An 18,594-nucleotide genomic window follows, 5' to 3' on the forward strand; every position below is an offset into this window, starting at 1 on the left:
ATTGATGAAATCTATTAAATGCAATAAGTGCCACCAACCTTGGACTCTGAAGAAGTTTATAATTACTCACAGTGTTTTTAAATGTAGAAGGCAAACATGTTCATATGAATACTTACCTCATAGTGTAGAGCAAAGTGCCGTCATCCTGCAGCCTCAGCAGCTTGTTGGGCGTGGTCATGTTATGAGCGATAGACTTCTTGCCGTTAAGGAAGAAGGTATCCGGGGTCCAGATGTTGCTGGCCAGCAGGTTGTTTAACGGCAGCATCTCCATGGGCCCTTTGAAGCACAGACGCTCGTCCTTCCAGCTCTGACGGAAGAAGACATCTATTGTGTATTCCTGTGACGAGAGCAGAAGAAAAGGTTGCGGAGAGTTCTGCTGGAAAAGGCGAGAACTATGAGAGAAAGTAGCGAGAGCCATGTAATGTGCTGCACTCTGCTCCCATGTTTACCAGTCTCTCTGCTCTCTGATCATTTCATCCCAAACATGCTGAGGGGGTGCCGAAGGCAAAAGATTTTCCTCTGGATGGAGGGTTCACTGTGTCTGTTTCACTCACAAGTTTCAGAGCGTTGTGTCTGGTGTGTATTTACCCTAAACCAGAATTTAAAGTTGCCTGTTGCAGCATCATGTTCTTATATAGACTCATAAGATTTGGGTACTTTTACACCGAATCCTTCCTTAATTGTGGCATTTTCTTGTCACACTTCAGAGTTACAAATACGTCCATTAAGACAGAAAATCTAACTCTTTACAGTCAATTGTCAATCAGCAGAAAACGCTCCAGCATTGTGCTTACTGTGACAGCAGCTCCTCCTTTATGACTTCATAAATCCACTAAGACTTTGCAGTTATGGTGATCAAACACTGCGGCGAAGAAATCCATCATAAATTTGCTCATGTGTGAAATATCGACCCGCTCCGAGCTCAAAAAACAACACCAACAAACGAACAAGAAACAAATACTCCATCCCACAGAATAATGACGCTGTTAGCAGGCTGACATATGAGCTTCTGTGGACTGCAAAACCATTCAAGTCTCTTGCCACATTTCATTAATCAATCACGCGCCCTTGTCAATACCTTTTTTCAAGTCAATTATAGGGAAGTGGCAACTGCTGTGTCAAAGTGTGCCAGGGATATGGCAGGGTGTAATAGAGGATTTAATGAAAAAGGAGATTTAATGCATTTTGCTATCCAACTGGAACCATATAGTTCATAAGAGAATGGATTAATAAAGGGATGAATCAGTTGGAACAAGTTGGAATAGGCCGGCCACATTGCATTAAATCTTAAATGTTTAAGTCATCCACATTCATTCGGTCTCATTTACAAGAAACCATCTTCGAGTGTCCTTCCAGGGGAACAGCGTGAGCAGTGATGTCAGTCTCATGAAATGTAAATACATGTTTCCATCTATAAATACCTACTGGGTGGGCTTTGGAGACGTGTGTGTGAGTGTGAGTGTTTGTCGAGCTCAGCCAATCATTTTGTCCGCGTGTCTGCGGTGTTTGCTGCAGATGAACTCACCATCTCCGTGTCAGACACCGGGCCGAAGCTGGTGACGAATATGTTCGTCTTGATCTCTGTGACGTTCTCTGTTGAGAGAGCGCAGGTGAGAGTGTGTGAGGGGTGGAGAGGTCACAAAAAGGCGATGAAAAGCATTGAAATTCAACTGACTTTGAAATGGACAAAAATGTAAGATCCATATTGGCATAGGTGGAGATTTTTAGGTGGGACGCAGGGGACACAGCCCCTTCAGTGTCCAGCACAATGCATTTGCCCCCCATTAAAAGTAGCAGTGAACGTTACACAATAAATTGAAGCAGCAAAGACACAAACTGGTGCAGAAAATTTCACCAGAAGGCAGGAAAGTGAGTGTTTGATGCTCAAAGTTTAACAGAGGAGGAACCTCAAACCTCCTGTTTCAAGCTACACCCTAGAAATTGGTCAGTGTCTTCCCCTAATATTTGAACCACAGCCACATAAAACATCTGTTAAAACTGGTGTAAAATCACATTAACGATATATTTACTGCATATATTTTGTGTTTTGGAGTTTCGTTTGTAGTCTGTATGTCAGAAAATGGTGGAAAATGTCCGAGGTGATGCCTTCAAATCCTGTTGTGTGTGACCAACAGCCCAAAACAGTGACAAAACCCCCCCCAAAAATCACGTTTTTTTTTGCTTGAAAAATTACATAAACAATTATTCGATTATCAGAATAGTTGCTGATTTAGTTTCTGTCAAGCCACTAGTTGATGAGTAGCTGGAGCTCTAGTTTCAGAGGCATTTACACATTGATAAATATCAATTTCTGACGGAAAACTGGCTGCGTATAACTTTAGAGCATGCCAATAGTCTGAGCATTGAGCATTAACACCAGCATTTAAAAATCTGTGTCAGTTGAACGGCAGCAAAAGAATAACCCCCAAGTTTCTTTGATCACCACATGGGTTGGCTGGTGGGATTCATGTCAACGCCACATACATCAGTATTCATATCAATCCAGAAATTTCCATAACGTGTCCCACAATGCATTTCCTCTGAAGATGATGTAAAAAAGGTAGCACATTATTTCATCTTCGTTTGTATCAGTCAAACCAACAAAATCTCTGCCATGCATATAAATCTCATGGTGAGCCTGGTTTGGGCACACTGGTGGAGAGCAGCTTGTTGAATGCTGAACGAAGGCCTGGATGTTTTTCTGGTATGTATTTATAGGCCCTCTTGTCAAGGGTAGCAACCGTTACCAGGATGTGAGAGCAGGCTTGTGCCATGACACATCACGCGTTCAGCATGAAAAAGCCGGGTTTCTTCCCATTATGGGAAGAGTGCTGTATGTACATGGGAAACAAATTGAAGTGAGGACCGGTGTCACAAGGACGGATTTTAGAGCTGGTGGGGAAATCAGTGGAATAAATGCAGTAAGTGCCATGCCATTAGAGAACAGGGAGGTAGGGGTGGTGAACATGAAAAGCTTTTATTTCAGCGGGGCCTTAGAAAAGAAAAAAAAAAGAAATCTCCATCTTTGAATGGCAATTTGTCGGCTCTCAAGGTTATCGCCCGTTGCCAGGGTGAAGAGCGTGAATAAAACACCACAGCACACTGAATTCAGACGGCCTGATTGATTCACTCTCCTTACCATGGCGGTGTACAAGGAAAGCGTTTATGATCCTCGCCACAGCATCTGACATGTGTGTGCCTTCACCTGAGCTGACAAGGGGGCAAAATTCCATGTGCGCTCACACAGTTTCTACCCATGTTATCTGCCAGTCTCACAACAATTTCCCATGAATCAGTGCATGTAATCGCAGCAGGAAATGGGGTCTCCTATGGCAGAGTCCAGGTGAACAGGTTAGGTTATCAGGCCAGCATCATGATGTTACAATATAAGTGTTGCTTTCAAATAAAAGGCGCTAAAATGAGAAATAAGATCCCCAGCAAACCTCCAAGCCCTGGCCGCAGCCTGTTGTCATAACCCTCAAGGAGCCCGTCCAGGATCTGGGTGAAAACTGTGCTGTTGTCGTTGGTGACCGCCTCCTTCTGAGCCTCTGAGGAGGACAGGCAGACGCTGGGAGAGGAGAGGAGACAAGGGAACACGAGTAAAGACACTCACAATATCCTGGCGCTGGTTAAACTCCAGGACGTCAAACATGACATGGTTATTGTGATTAATTAGCTTGCCGCATTAAGGACAGGCTTGTTGTGATTAATTATTGAACATAAGCACTGCTTACAACTACCAGTAGAGATAATTAAGGCTTTGACATGTGATCCAAATATAAACAAATGAGTTCCCCTGCTAAATAAGGCAAGAAGTGAGGCATTATGTCTGGAGGATGAGCACATCCTCTGTGGCAAGAAAATGAGGGAAATTACTTCTTTTTCCTTTGTGCAAAGGACACTGTGTTCACGCACAGGAGGGTTACGAACATGTGATTTAAAAGCCATTGATCTACTCAGATGAGAGTGGACTATTCCAGTGATTTACTGACAGCATCGCCGAAGATCTTTTTCGCTTTCCTTGAGTGCAGGACGGCCACTTAAGCAGTGATGTAGCAGAGTGCAGATCGGATATGCGATTAAGAGAGGAGGGCAGAGCTGGCAGGGATCCTCAGCAAATACAAATATATGGGAATATACACGGGAGACATTTACAGAACGGCACATGGAGCGATCAGAATTTACGCCAAATGGCAACTTTACATAGCTTTTATTCGCATTCCTCTTTAAAGCGTCACATTTTGTAACAATCACTGTTCAGCTACATCATGTTTACCTATTTTGCCATCCACACAGGAGCAGGAGGGAAAGCACGAGCCTTGCCATGACTGAAACTGTGCCCATTTTGTCGTTCAGAGCTGTAACACACATCCACAGACACAAAACACAACACAATTGCATCAGAAAAAGCACCAAATATCATAACGGTGTTTCACTCTCCTCGAAACGTGATCAACTAAAAGGTCTGGCAATCCCAACTCACACAAAGAAACTCTTCACCCCGGCTGCATACAGAGGCAGACCATTACAGGAATCAGTAAATCAAGTGGCGGGACAATCTGCTCAATGAGGCTGCAACTCTTTAACATCCACCTCACAGTGCTCACTGATACTGTACATGCTGGGATGTGATAAGGAAAACATATAATAGGTGTATTGTTTCTGCAGTGTTATCCCCATTGTGTAAAGCTACCACTGCGTTTGAATCCAGCGCATTACAATTCACACGGGCCACCCCCCTTCCCCTTCCCCCCCTCCCCTTCTCTCCTCCACCATCACCTTTTCCCCCACTCTCCATCACCAAAAACATGCATCTCCATCCTATTCCTATGTGCCATGCTGTGTCTAATTATAAAAAGCCAGAGGGGAGAAAAGGGGGTGCTACCTGAATGCAGATCCATCCCCACCATGGTGTATGTTTTGGGGCTGCTCTTCCCCAAGCAGCGACTGGAGGCTGGGGGTCTCCGTCGGCGGTGTTGAGACTGGGTTCAATCACCTAATCCCCGTCGGTTCTTCTCCTCAGCTTCTCCACCATGCGCTGTTTCTCTCTCTCTCTCCTCTCTGTGTCTGCTCTCTCTCTCTCTCAGTCAGCGTTTCCCCATCAGGCGGTGTTGTAGTAGTCTGTCTGGTATCCTCCTCCTATAGGCTACACCGCCTTCCTTCTTTAGTGCCTGCTGCACCGCGTCTCCTGCATCGCCTCCAGAGGTGTTGCAGCAGCAGCAGCAGCGGGGCAGGGGCAGGGGCAGCATCACACGGGCAGCCCGCTCGCTCTCATCCGCCAGCCTCGGAGCAGACTGGATTCACTCCACATTTTTATCCGTCTCTTTCGCTATACCGCCTACTGCCGGTGCGAGAGAATGAAGTGCTGCAACAGAGGCTAATCATTTTGATAATAGGTGCTGCCCATTGGCGGGTCGGGAGGAGGAGGCGCGCTGGCTGTGGAGCTGAGGGTGGGGAGGTGGGGAGTCAGATGTTAACAAAATCAGGTGCGGGTTTTCAAACCCTGTCCCGCAATTGACGCTTTGTCAGTCAGTAAGGCAATTAAAGAAGTATTAAGCCACCAATTCTCATTTACATGTTTTGTCATCCCTGACAGATACAACTCATGCACCCCTTCTTCATCTCCTGTCATGGTCCAAATGGGTTTAAAATGGATGTTATCTAGCACCAATATATCAAGATACAGTAGCTATATTGTTTTCACAAACTAATGAGTAGCCTAGGTCGAACATTTTAGCCTCTTATCCACGAGGTTTAGCCTAATTACATTACAACTATCACCATGACTTTTAGCGTTTTCACAGGTGTATTAATTTTAGCATTGCAACTTTAACAATGTATGCAATACGTGTAGTTAGCTATTTCAACTATAGTTAGGCGACTTGATACTGTTTTTGCAAACTATTTCAACAGTTAGGCTACCCATTAGTTTAGCTATCCATTTCAACCATTTATCAATTGCTGCTACCTGTTTCATTTCCTTATCCATGAATTAGCTTAGCTCTGCTAGCCATTTATCAATTACTTCCGGCATGCTAGCTATTTAAACTAGTTTCATTAGCTAGCTAACTAGCCTGCTTAAACTGTTTGTTCATCACTTCTACCTAACAAAACTATTTATTCAAATTTATTCATGACTAACCTACTTTTAGCTAACTACTTTCAACAGTTTATCAATTATTTGTTGCTAACTAAAATTAGGCTACTTTTAGCTCAACTGTTGATTCATTACTTTTAGCAAACTATTTCAACTGTTGTCCATTAGTTTAGCTATCCATTTAAATCATTTGTCAACTGCTGCTAGCTGTTTCATTTCTTTGTCCATTAGCTCTGTTAGCCATTTATCAAATCGTTTTAACGTGCTAGCTATTTAAACTCTTTTCATTACTCGTAGCTAACTACTTAAACTGTTTATTCATTACTTTAAGCTAACTATTTAAATGGTTTATTGGTTAATTTAGTCTGACATGCCAACTTTTAGCTAACAATTCTGTTTTTGCTAGTTTAAGTTAACTATTTATACAGTTTATTCATTACAAGCCTACTTTTAGCTAACTACTTTAAATAATTTATCTATTACGTGTGGCTAACTAACTATTTAAACTGTTGATTCATTACTTCTAGCAAACTATTTCAACTGTTATCCATTAGTTTAGCTATCCATTTCAACCATTTATCAACTGCTGCTAGCCGTTTCATTTCTTTATCCATTAATTAGCTTTGCTATGCTAGCCATTTATCAATTAGTTTTAGCATGCTTAGCCATTACTTTTAGCTAGCTATCTAAACTTTTTTCAGCACTTGTAGCTAACTATTTAAACTGTTTTTTCATTACTTTAACTATTTAAATGATGTATTTGTTCATTTTAGCTAACAGTGTAAACCATTTACAAATTGTAGCTAACAATTCAAACTGTTTATTCATTAGTTTTAGCTAACTAAACTGTTTGTTGTTTTTTTTGCTAATTTTAGCTAACTATTCACACAAGTTATTCATTACTAGCCTACCTTTAGCTAACATATTTAAACAGTTTATCTAGGCTATGGCTAACTAAACTTTTTTCCCATCACTTTGAGCAATTTAAACTGTTGATTCATTAGCCTACCTCTCGCAAACTATTTACACTGTACTTTCAGCAGCCATATCAAACATGACCCGCAGCCTATACTTTTATCCGACTTTTCTGCTGGCTTGTTAGCTAGCTTCATGTACTCTTTATTTGCTTTAGCTAATTAGCTGAGCTACTTTTCAGATTTACTACCACACACCAAGCTGCCAACTCCACAAGTATCCCAACGGTACAAGCACCCCTGGATGAGAATTACTGGCACAAAATGTGAGAGCTGATAGACTGTCACAGGAAAAATTAGAGATAAGATTAATAAAAAAAAAAAAAAAAAAAAAAAGCAGCAGTGCTGGTTGTTTTGACGGAGTCCGTGAGGTGTCACGGAGGAAGAAAACAATTAGTCTATGTGCTGACTGAGTGTGAGGCTTAGTCAACTCACTATTTGCTTTTTATCTTTTTTCCTTTGTCATGAATTTGCATACTGTAGGCACCGTCAAAAAAAACAAGCGCTCCCATGTAAATCCTCCTCAATAAAGTCTCAGACCGAAGCACTTATCATCCTGACGGTTGCCATAAGAGGGTAGCCGAGTTCCATGTTTCGTAGATGATAATTAGTGTCTCATATTTAACCTCCCTCCACTCTCCTTAATCCGTCTGGAGGTGCAGTGTGTGGACGAGAGAGAGCTGCAGCCGAGACATCTAAGAAACATCAGTGTGTCCCCTCAGGAGGCTGATTTCAGCACCACGGACAGCTCCCGCACTGTGATGATGACCGGCTGGACACGTGTGTGAGGGGAAGGGGGAGAAATACACGCGCGTGTGCGTGTGTGTGTGTAAGTGTGTGTGTGCAGATGAGAAAGTGGGGGTGAGGGGCTCTCCCAGAGGAAATCGACTGCCTTTCAATATTTGCCCTGCAGGCATCCCACTGTTTTATATTCCTGCTTTACTGCAGGCTACAACCTTAGTATAAGCAGGAGAGCACAGATCAATCAACACACACTACATACCAGGGAGGGTTACACCAACACACACACACACCTTTTCAGGTTATAAACTTATGAACCATAAATAAAAAAGTCATTATAAAGGATATCTTAAAGGAAAACTCCCTATTTGTTAACATTAATGGCTGTGATAGAAACCATTAACGCATATTAATGTTTTAATTGGCTACACGGTCCTTTATCATTAATGATGTCATCACCCTTTCTTCCAGGAACGCTGTTGACGGAAACAAGAAGTTGTTCGCCATCTATGACACGAGGTAGGAAATGTCACAACAACACACACACATGATTAATTAATGAGCTTCTCCGACTGCGTGTGTGTGTGTCGCGCGCGCGCACGCACGCGGTCCTAATTATCCATGGAATGTCTGGCGACTCCAATATTCCTCAACCTAAATAATGTACGGTGCCACAGAGCCCCGCGTTTTAGATAAGAAAGAGAGACCCCTAGGTAATTAACAGGCTAATCAATCACGAGCATCGATTAATAGGCTGATAAATGCAGCCTGTCCCTCCTCGATATTGTTCGGGTCCCGCCATTTTTATAGGAAACATAGGGGAAGGGGATTGGCGCAGATGGAGTGAGGAGCACTGTAAAAAATGTCCATCTTAACAAGGCAGTTGGTGTGATACTGGGGCTCATTTTACTGAGGAAAAATCAATTGAATAAACTCTATTGGTTTTTTGTTTTGTTTTGTTTTTTACAGTAAAAGTAATTTTCTAGCCTAAAAACCAATAAGCAAAGTTGAAGAGATCAATATATTTTAATAGATAAAAAATTGAATATAATCTTGAAAAATGATTTCTATCCCACATAGATGCAAAATGATCTCACCTATGAAAAAGAAATATATATTGGCGGAGCACTATGGTGGTTTTACACATATAATAGTCATGGGGAATACGGCTCTGCCCATGAAAAAAATTGTATAGTGTTCTCTTTGGCTTTTAAAGTCTCCATTGATGTCATCACAAAAAACCCAGTGATGTCATCGGGGTTGTCTCGAATTGGGCTTGAGACTTCAAATTTGTCTGGGCTGCCTAAAAAAAATTAAGTTTGAAATCTGGGGGTAGTAATATTTTGCAAATTTAATTTAAGAAGACAAGTTGAGGCGATTTTGTAGTGATTCAACTTGTCTTTTCAAATTCAGTCGACAGTGGCAGCCTGGATACTAACCTAAGTTTGAACAGGTACTTTATTTTGACAGTGTAGCACTTAAAAAACAAACAAACAAACAAAGAAAAACATAGGACTCACATTTTTAACAAAAAAAAAACTGTTTCAAAGTTGCTGAGCTGCATTATGGGAATTGTAGGACCCAGTGTTTTTGAAGTTTGAGGCATACTGTAGAGTCTAAAAGTCAACATATCTTGACCTCTGATGGTTTAATTTTGGCCATTCCTTGTTAAAATCTGTCTCTTGTGAGTCTCATAATTTAATAAAGTGTATTGCTAAATTGCAGAGTGACCCTTTAACACCTACATCCTACAAGTTTATACACCAACTAACTTTTAAAAAAATAGTAAATGTCCGGGCTGCCTTAAAACATTAAGTTGACTAACTTTAAGATGGAAAGTTGAGGTAATTTTGTAATGATTCAACTTGTCTTTTCGAATTCAGTCAACTTACATTTTTAAGGCACCCTGGACACTATCCCAAGTTAGAAAAAAATGCTCTATTTTTACAGCACTTAAAAAAAGCAAGACAAACAAACAAAAAAACAGGACTTACTGGCTATTTAAAAAAAATACTTAACAATTTTAACTGAAAAAAAAATCTGTGCATTATGGGCATTGTAGGATACAGTGTTTTTGAAGTTTGAGGCATACTGTAGAGAGAAGTCAGCATATCTTGGCGAGAAACTATTTGTTTTTACTTAAAAAAAAAAAGTTAGTGGCCGGGCTGCCGTAAAAATTTGACTAAATTTGAGAAGACGAGTTGAAGTAATTATGTAATGTTGTCTTTTAGAATGCAGTCAACTTGTGTTTTTAAGGCAGCCTGGACACAACCCTAAGTTAGAACAAAAACTTTATTTTTACAGTATAGCACATAAAAAAACAAACAAACAAACAAAAAAACAGGACTTACTGGCTATTTTGAAAAAACCCCAAAACAAAACAAAAAACAGAATTTTACTGGGGGAAAAAAAAATTGTGTTACAAATTTGAGTATGGCAGACATGAGACTGAACCATTCAGGGAGAGCTGAACGAAAAGATGCTACTGAGGTGCATTATGGGAATTGTAAGATCCAGTGTTTTTTGAGTTTGAGGCATACTGTAGAAGCTAAAATCAGTGTATCATGGCCTCTACTGGTTTGATTTTCACCATTCCTTTTTATATCTGCCTCTTGTGAGTCCCACAACTTAATAAAAGTGCATTGCTAAATTACTGGAGGGACCCTTTAATCCGATCAATTTACATCACCTACAACAGACGGAGGACTTATTAGCTGTTAAAAAAAATATTTAAGAACAGTTTTCTTTATTAAATCAGAAAGGAAACTAAGCTCTACCTGTTGGAATATTTTCCTGCACATATTTCAGAAAACACTAAATAATAAAAGCCCTAAATATACAGCCTATACCGCAGCTACTGGTGGGTATTTTTTACAGTGTGCAAGTGTTGGGCTTCGTCTCTCATTTGAACAAGCCGAGTGCCTTCACCGCCACCAGCAGCAGCATCCCTGTGCACCCTCCTCATCAATATGCGCTTCAGCTCCTGAATGTAAGAGCCTCTTCTCCTTGCACAGTCAGACACGGAGCCAGTGTTCACGCCGGGGAGGCGATGTCTGCCCATATTTCATATCTGACTCCATCCACAGCGAGCTGCTGACTTTTACCCCCCTTTTTCTCAGTCGACTTTCTCCTCTCGGGCAATCAATGGATTTACTCTGATTTGCGTCCGGAACCGTCTCGACTGTTGCTGTCGCTGTAAACAACGGGGGAAAGAGAAACAAACAGGAGCAGGGTGATGTTTGCTTTGCACAGGGTTCGTCAATTCCGCGTCTTGTCCGCACTGGTTGTCGGTTCCATTGTGTGTTGCGCGAAAAGGTGAGTGCTTTTGTCATTCTGTGAAGTCAAGGTTATTGCATGGCACAGGAGTCAAGGTGATGTTTGCCCTCTTGTTTGTGCTGTCCTTCCAGCGTCAATGAACCGGGCAACATGTCATTCGTGAAGGAGACGGTGGATAAACTACTGAAGGGATATGATATCCGACTGAGGCCGGACTTTGGAGGTATGTGGCGCGTTATTTACCTCCCTTCACGCCTCAGGCAGCTTTATTTTTGGCGCCATTCACAGTGTTGTGGTCAGGTGTAGAGGTGTAGGCCTATATACATAACCTGCTGTTTAACCTCTTCCAGGGGCCCCTGTTGCAGTCGGGATGAGCATAGACGTGGCCAGCATAGACATGGTGTCAGAAGTCAACATGGTGAGTGCAATCACACAGGAGACACTGCTTCTCTGGGTTTACTCGACCGCATAATACATGCAGTCCTGCCTCTGTACATTGGCACTCACACAACACGCAGCTCGCTCACTGGAGTTGCAAGTGCTGATGTAAAGCCAGTTTTTCCTCCCGAGCCATTACGTGATGCTCAGATGGATGGGCTGGGTTTCCTGTAAGCAGTGAAACATCTTTATCGTAGTGTTACCTTACATGCAGAGCTGGGGTGTAAAAAATAAACATAACACAGCTCCCAACAATGCTCATCCTCAGACAGTGGCTCACTTAGGGGATAGATCAGAGCTGCAACAATGGTTTCAGCAATCAATACAGTCCATATACAATGCAGGAGGGAAGCACTGGTAACGTTGGAGTCTTCACTCTCAGTTTAAATGTTTTTTATCCCAGCCGCTGCTTGTTAACCTCCAGAGCCACAGTGTTGCAGGAGCGTCCTCCCATGAGGCCCCCTGAGCGGCGAGCTATCAGGGAGCTCTGATTGGATTTGCTAATTTGTGAGCTGGATGCAGTTTGGCCCGTGTTGACACGTGTCCCCACATGCAGGAAAGTAACTTCAGGCTATTGTATCTTAAAATATCAGCCGGCGATGACCCACATTGCATCAGAAATGAGCGACGCCTTCTCGCCACATTGGCCACGTTTTCAGTCCTTTTGCAGGAATTGTTCGAAATTGCTTCGGATCCACAGTCGCTGATTCCAGATCAACACCTCTGCTCTGACACATTTCACGGGCCATTGCCTGTGTAGGTGTTACCGTTATGACTTTTATTAGACATGATGGCTGGTGAGCTTATGTGCTTTTACAACAATAGTCACAAGAGGCTCCGTGGTCATACGGCGTCCAATTCAGCCATCACAGTCACAGTGCACACTACAGAGCATCATGACACACATGTAATGTCTGCTCCTTATTGACCACATCTACCAAAGAGGGAAAAGGCTGGAATTTTACTGCACTGTATCAGAATATGATCATTATTTATCTGGTAGGAGGTGTGTGTGTGTGTGTGTGTGTGTGTGTGTGTGTGTGTGTGTGTGTGTGGGCAGGCGATCAATAGTAATGACTCAATAGTTTCTTCACCAGGTGACTCCTGGCTTTCACTTTCCACTGCTCAGGGGTTGAAACAACACACCCCCAAAGCAACTCCTAGAAATCATACTTGCTAATTTGTGAAGCCAAATATGGTTTGTTGGGAACATAATAGCTCCCCAGATTATATTTACATGAAGAAATACACTGTCTTATATGTAGGGCTGGGCAACATATTGATAATACATCGATATCGTGATATGAGACGATAACATTTTGGATTGTTTCTTCCTGGTTGTGAAGGCAGCATTACAGTACTTATCAGACTGTTCAGCCCAGTCTCAAGAAGAAAATGTTACTGTTGTACATTTCTGCACACCACAAATATGTTAGATTTGTCCGTTTCATATGTATTATAGCAACGTTTCTACAGTGATGAGTGTATGAGCTCACTTTAGACTTTGTCAGCCCATTAAGGAGGGGATGGTTGGATGGGATGGCTAGGCACTGAGGCGAGATACCTGCCAAGCTGCAGACCATTGTTCGAAACTAACAAACAACAACACGGGTTGTGTTTTCGTGACGCTTTTACACTCAAGATTGTTTCACCAAATCCTGGTATTTTAAGCCAAAACATGATATTTTTTCTGGTGACTGTTGAACCGTACAATATTGTTGCAGTATTATGATATTTGATTTTCTCCTTATCGCTGAGCTTTACGTATACAATGGTGGATTGATTTTGGAGGGTGGGGGTTGAGTAAAACACAAGCAATTTGAAGACATCAACTTGTCATTGGTGGAGATTTATTGTAGTGTATTTATTGATAAATTCAATTTTGGTTTGTCTCTAATATTTTGTTTTGTGAACAGTGATCTTCATATTTAATCTGTGCTATATGTTTTGGAGCCTCTTTTTTTCTGTTCTATGTGGTGTCAGTTGCTAACATTAGCTTCAGCAAGTCAGCTCCTCTCCACAGAGCACATATCAGCATGAGGAATCAGACAGCTGAGATCACACTTAAATTGATAATTAATTAGGTGTATTTCTCATTGCCACCCGAGCACTTGGGGACTGTACATGTACATCTGTGCATCTGCGCTCGTTAGATGAACAATCCCTGGCTGCGATCCAGTGTTGAAGCCAAAACAAGACCGGTCAAGCTGTTTGTTATTTTCGCGCCCGCGTTTGACATTTGGTGGATGCTTTTCATCCGATGCCGGGACCGTCTGCGGCTTTAGCATGGGGGACTTCTCCAGCGGGAAATGGATAATGAGTGCTTTTGTCCTCACAGTGACAGTGCCATGGTTTATCCATGGAGCAACAGCACAGCCCTGATAAATGCTGCTGCCTCCATTTCTTTCTTTTCTTAGGCTACATCCTGCATTAATTTCAATAACACTTCAGCTACTAAATCCACTTCACCAGCCTAGTGGAATGACCCACAGGCATAATTGGGAAGCTAGTTTTAAAAGTTGACAAGTACTGCTTGCTGTGCTGAAATGAGACCTGGATCCTACTCAGCGAGTTCTATAAGGAGCACAGATTTGCAAAATAATACTGCCAAATTTCAGGCTTTGTGTGACATTCTCTCTCATACAAAGAGAAAAACAGAATAGTACAACATTTTATGATAAAAAACAGCGTGTAGACTGTCTACAGTAAGCAAGACCCAAAATCTTCTCATAGCATTGTTGAAAAAAGGGTCATTTTCAAGGAAGCTAGTGAGGTCTAATGTTAAGGTCAGAGATCCTTAACAAAGTTGCAGATTAATCAGTGCAAAGAGCTCAGGTTAGGCATTGAACGTGGGGGTGGAGGTTAGGTAAAGGGGTAGTAAATGAGTATGAGTCAATAGAATGTCCTCACAGGTATTAAGTGTGCGCTCTTACATTTGAATGTGGAGGTCTGTCTTCGAGAGACGAGATTGATACTTGTAATGGGTTGCAAAGCACTAAATTAGGGACTGTACACAAATTATTAGAGGGGAGAGGATGTCAAAAAATGGGACAAAAGAAACCTACAAAAGAATTGTCGCTTGACTTTTTGGGGAGAGCAGAGAAAGTCACTTTTCTTCTCACATCAAATGTATATTTTAGCCTACCTGTACATGAAAAATCTATCAAATAGTCACCTATAAATGTCTTTGCAACAGGGCTTTATTTTTTCCACTGCGATTCACTCGCTAATAGGACCAATATGTCTTTTTGTGATTCTTTTTTTATTGTGCTTCTACTACCATTAGTGCTAGCCCCCAGGTCAACTACCTCCATGATGAGAACCACGTACAGACAACCTCTGAATCATAGATACACTGTGAATATTGTATCAGAGCTGCAACAAATATTCAAATAATTGATTAGTTCTCAACTAATGAATTAGTTGCCAACTAATTTTATAATTCATTAATCAGTTTAAGTCAGTTTTATTAAGAAAAAAAATGTTAAGCACTGTTGGCATCGTTAGCTGCCAGCCCCCAGGTCAACTACCTCCATGTTGAGAGCCATGTGCAAACAACCTCTGAATCATAGATACACTGTGAATATTGTATTAGACATGCAAAGCTTGGTCGAAAATTGGTTCGTTCTCAACTAATTTATTAGTTGCCAACTAATTTATTATCCATTAATCTGTTTAAGTAATTTTTTAAGAAAAAAAACAAAACTGTTTGGCACTGTTAGCACCGTTAGCTGCTAGCCACCAGCTCAATTACCTCCATGTTGAGAGCCATGTGCAGACAACCTCTGAATCATAGATACACTGTGAATATTGTATTAAACATGGAATGCTTAATCGAATAATTGATTAGTTCCTAGCTAATAAATTAGTTAACTAATTTTAGAATTCATTAATCGGTTTAGGTAACTCTTATTAAGAAAGAACAATTCTAGTTTCGTTACTTCTCTGTGGCAGTAGAATGAATGTCTTTGGGTTGTGGACACAACAAGACATTTGGGGATGTCATTTTGGGCTTTGGGAAACACTGATCAACTTTTTTTTTTTTTTACCTTTTTCTGACTTTTATAGACCAAACAACTAATCGGTTAATTGATTGAGAAAGAACTCAACAGATTAATCAGCTCTCAGTTGTACAGAGCTTTTTAAATGAGGAAGTATCATGTAAGAGTAGCACAGTGGGAGAGCATGGCACAGCCACGTCCAGTACATCTGATAGAGTTGCACAAACCTTGCAACAAAAAAGCCTCATCCTTGCATCCTTAGAGTAACTTCCACAATGCAGGCAAGTACCTTCAAGTCAATCTGAGCATAAGGTTCTGAATGATAGGAGATGATAACCATTTCATGAGATAACCCTTCCTCGGGGTGAGGTAAATCCTTTGGATATAGTTGAAATGACTGCTGATGATCTGGGCTTTTAGAAGCAAGGACAATCAAGGACCATATCTTCTCCCGGTCAAGTGGATTCTCTCCATTGTTTCAGCCCCCTTAGTCCTTACATGTATAATGCAGAGAGATTTATAGGAAGTAATTCAGAAGAATGAATATATATGAGAAAGCTTTTTTGCCCTTGGTTGTCCAAAATGAAATGTGAGGGATGGGCGACCAGTATAGCGTTCTGTGGCAATCTGTCTTTCATGGATGATTGAAGTTGGAGATACAGAAAAAAAGATGAACTTGGTAGATCATAAGTCATCAAAGTTGCAGAGCTCATTCTCATTATAAATGCTGGCAAAAGTACGGACACCTTTAGTACTCCAGGCTGGGTGTGAGAATGGGACCCCCAAGTGAGAAGAGAATAGTTATTAAAGATTGGGCTATTAAGATTCCATTTACAAGTGCTATTAGATTCCTTCTCAGCAAGACGCCATATATAGTGACAAAAGGAAACTCATTGTGGGGCCAAACTGTAGTTTAGCTCATTTCAAAGGAACAGCAGAGAAAATCAGATCTTCTAATCTATGTGGGTATGCTAAATTACTTTCCATAGGTTTACCAATATGTCAGGTTTGAGAAGCATAATCTGGATCTTTATGGATATTAGAGATTAAATGATATTTCTACCAATAAGCATTCCCTTCTTTACTTTAGTCTCCTTCAGAACAGGAAGTTAAAAAGTTGGTCTGCATTATAATATACTGGAGCTTTAAATTTAGTTTTTAGAAAATAGAAAGTGACTGGAGTAGCCATCATTTTGTTATATTAGCTAATTTGCAAATTTCCTCTAATTTGGGCACTGATGATGCAGCTAAGCAAGAGATATTGTCTTTTGTGTTCGGCACATTCTTCTTCCCTGTCAAAAACACACATGGCACCTACAATACCCACAATGCCAATGCTGACAGTTCAGCTGGGGATTCAAGTGTATTATGCTACTAGTGACTATTGTAACATTTAGTTGGTTTGGTAAGATCACTTCTTTCTAAGGGCTCACATACGAAAATAGATACGTCCATTTCCAACACTGTAGCCGTCACTGACTACACTTACATGTGTCATCTATGTAGTCATTGATACATCCACCGGAGGGCACTAGAGAGCAGAAAAAAAAATCGCCTCACATGGACCTCCACTTTTCTTGGCCAGTAACTGTTTGTCTCTGTACCTGTTTACACATGGTATTAACATGAGTTTGGTGATCCAAGCACGTGGACAGCCTAGACGCATCGCTGTTCACACCTGTTTCTATCATGTATCTTCACTTGACCATATGTTAAGATTTCGTTACTGCCTACGCCACTTATGCTAGAAGGTCAAAGGGTTCCGCACACAGTTAATATGCCCACACTCTCGCTAGCTGCTCATTAGTAACGTTCACGGTTGTTTCGGTACAGCTGGAGATATCACTGCCAGCAGAATTCAACGTCTCCTTCTATAAGGCAAAATGATTGACAGTCAAGCAACACTTCTTACAACTTTTTATAGAATGGACAAGTCATAGAGCATGAGCACACTTTCATCAAACAACCACCACTTCCTGCATTGCTGACGTAGTCCTTCTCAGGGACACATCAGGATGCATTAGCGTTTACACTACAAAAGACGTGGTCAAATGCGTCCACCTTGCCACCTTGGCAAGTGGTTTGAGTGACACAATGTGTTTTGATGATTGTCGACACTTCTCTTTGGCGCTGATCACTTGAGATCGGATCACCCAAGATGCGTCTTAATACCAAGTATAAACACGTTCACAGTTGTTTAAGATTTCTCACCAAGTCGCATAACCTCTCCTCAAAAGGTTCTAAGTTTTAAAAATGTCTTTTTCATATCCTATGGTCGTGTCTTGCTAAAACTATTTGCTATGCTGCCCCCTACCAATGTCTGGTGGTACTGCTCTGTTTCATTGGCCCCGGATTTTAGTAGTGTTCAACCAATACAACTTTTTGACATATGTAGTCATCGGCAGATGGCCACCTTCCCAGTGCTCTATATGAAAAGTTTTGTGAGAAGTGCCACCCAAATAATTTGTGTACAGTACCTTAATCTTGATATTGACGATTATATCCAAAGTTTGCTGCCTCTCTCACACACACACACACACAAACACACACACACACACACACACACACACACACACACACACACACACACACACACACACACCTTTAATGTACATACCTCCACTCTGGTTTAATTTTATGTGCCGTGGGACTTCATTTCATCAACCCACATCAGAGTCAGCACAATCAGCCCTGAGACTTTTACTGGGCTTAACACTCTGGCAATCCGCAGTTCTCTTGGAGAACTACAAGATCTAAAGATTTATTGACTGAGTGACTGAGTGACTGAGCGAAAGAGAAAAGAGCAGAGAAAGCGAGGGGTCGAGGATGTGAGAAATCCAGAGAGACAGAGAGGCAGAGAGAGGAGGTGGGAGCTGATCGAAACAACCCGCGAGCTGGCAAGACGGCAAGTGAACATGGCATCTGGCTCGTCCAAGAATCCACCTGGCAGGGCAGGTCGACCAAGTCAGCCACTCCAACGCCTTTGCGGGGCGCGAGCTCCTGCACTAGCAGATGCTAAAGCGTCTGAGAAAGGCGCACTAATTACCTCTGAGGTTTGTTTGTGGTG

At 41.6% G+C, this 18,594-nt stretch overlaps 2 protein-coding genes across 5 annotated transcripts in view; one reads left to right on the top strand and one right to left on the bottom strand.

Annotated features, from left to right (window-relative positions):
• Positions 1–18,594, bottom strand: part of LOC126401683 (gamma-aminobutyric acid receptor subunit alpha-5-like) — a 92,633-nt gene that overhangs the window by 29,806 nt on the left and 44,233 nt on the right. The window contains exons 2-6 of the mRNA XM_050063077.1: positions 4,886–5,444; positions 4,277–4,358; positions 3,444–3,568; positions 1,526–1,593; positions 117–337 (exon numbers count right to left, since the gene is read on the bottom strand). Of these exons, the coding sequence (XP_049919034.1) occupies positions 117–337; positions 1,526–1,593; positions 3,444–3,568; positions 4,277–4,358; positions 4,886–4,910 (521 nt within the window). The 5' untranslated portion in view covers positions 4,911–5,444. The remainder of the gene's footprint in view (positions 1–116; positions 338–1,525; positions 1,594–3,443; positions 3,569–4,276; positions 4,359–4,885; positions 5,445–18,594) is intronic.
• LOC126401680 (gamma-aminobutyric acid receptor subunit beta-3-like) overlaps positions 1–18,594 on the top strand; it is an 80,434-nt gene that overhangs the window by 19,045 nt on the left and 42,795 nt on the right. For 2 of the 4 annotated variants that reach the window (XM_050063072.1, XM_050063073.1), the window contains exons 2-4: positions 8,284–8,331; positions 11,220–11,311; positions 11,439–11,506. In XM_050063072.1, the coding sequence (XP_049919029.1) occupies positions 8,284–8,331; positions 11,220–11,311; positions 11,439–11,506 (208 nt within the window). Of the gene's footprint in view, positions 1–8,283; positions 8,332–10,768; positions 11,128–11,219; positions 11,312–11,438; positions 11,507–18,594 lie in introns of those variants that run through there. The other 2 variants (XM_050063074.1, XM_050063075.1) reach the window with 1 other exon arrangement.

Source organism: Epinephelus moara, chromosome 15 (genome assembly GCF_006386435.1).
Source record: "Epinephelus moara isolate mb chromosome 15, YSFRI_EMoa_1.0, whole genome shotgun sequence".
Taxonomy (NCBI): Eukaryota; Metazoa; Chordata; class Actinopteri; order Perciformes; family Serranidae; genus Epinephelus; species Epinephelus moara.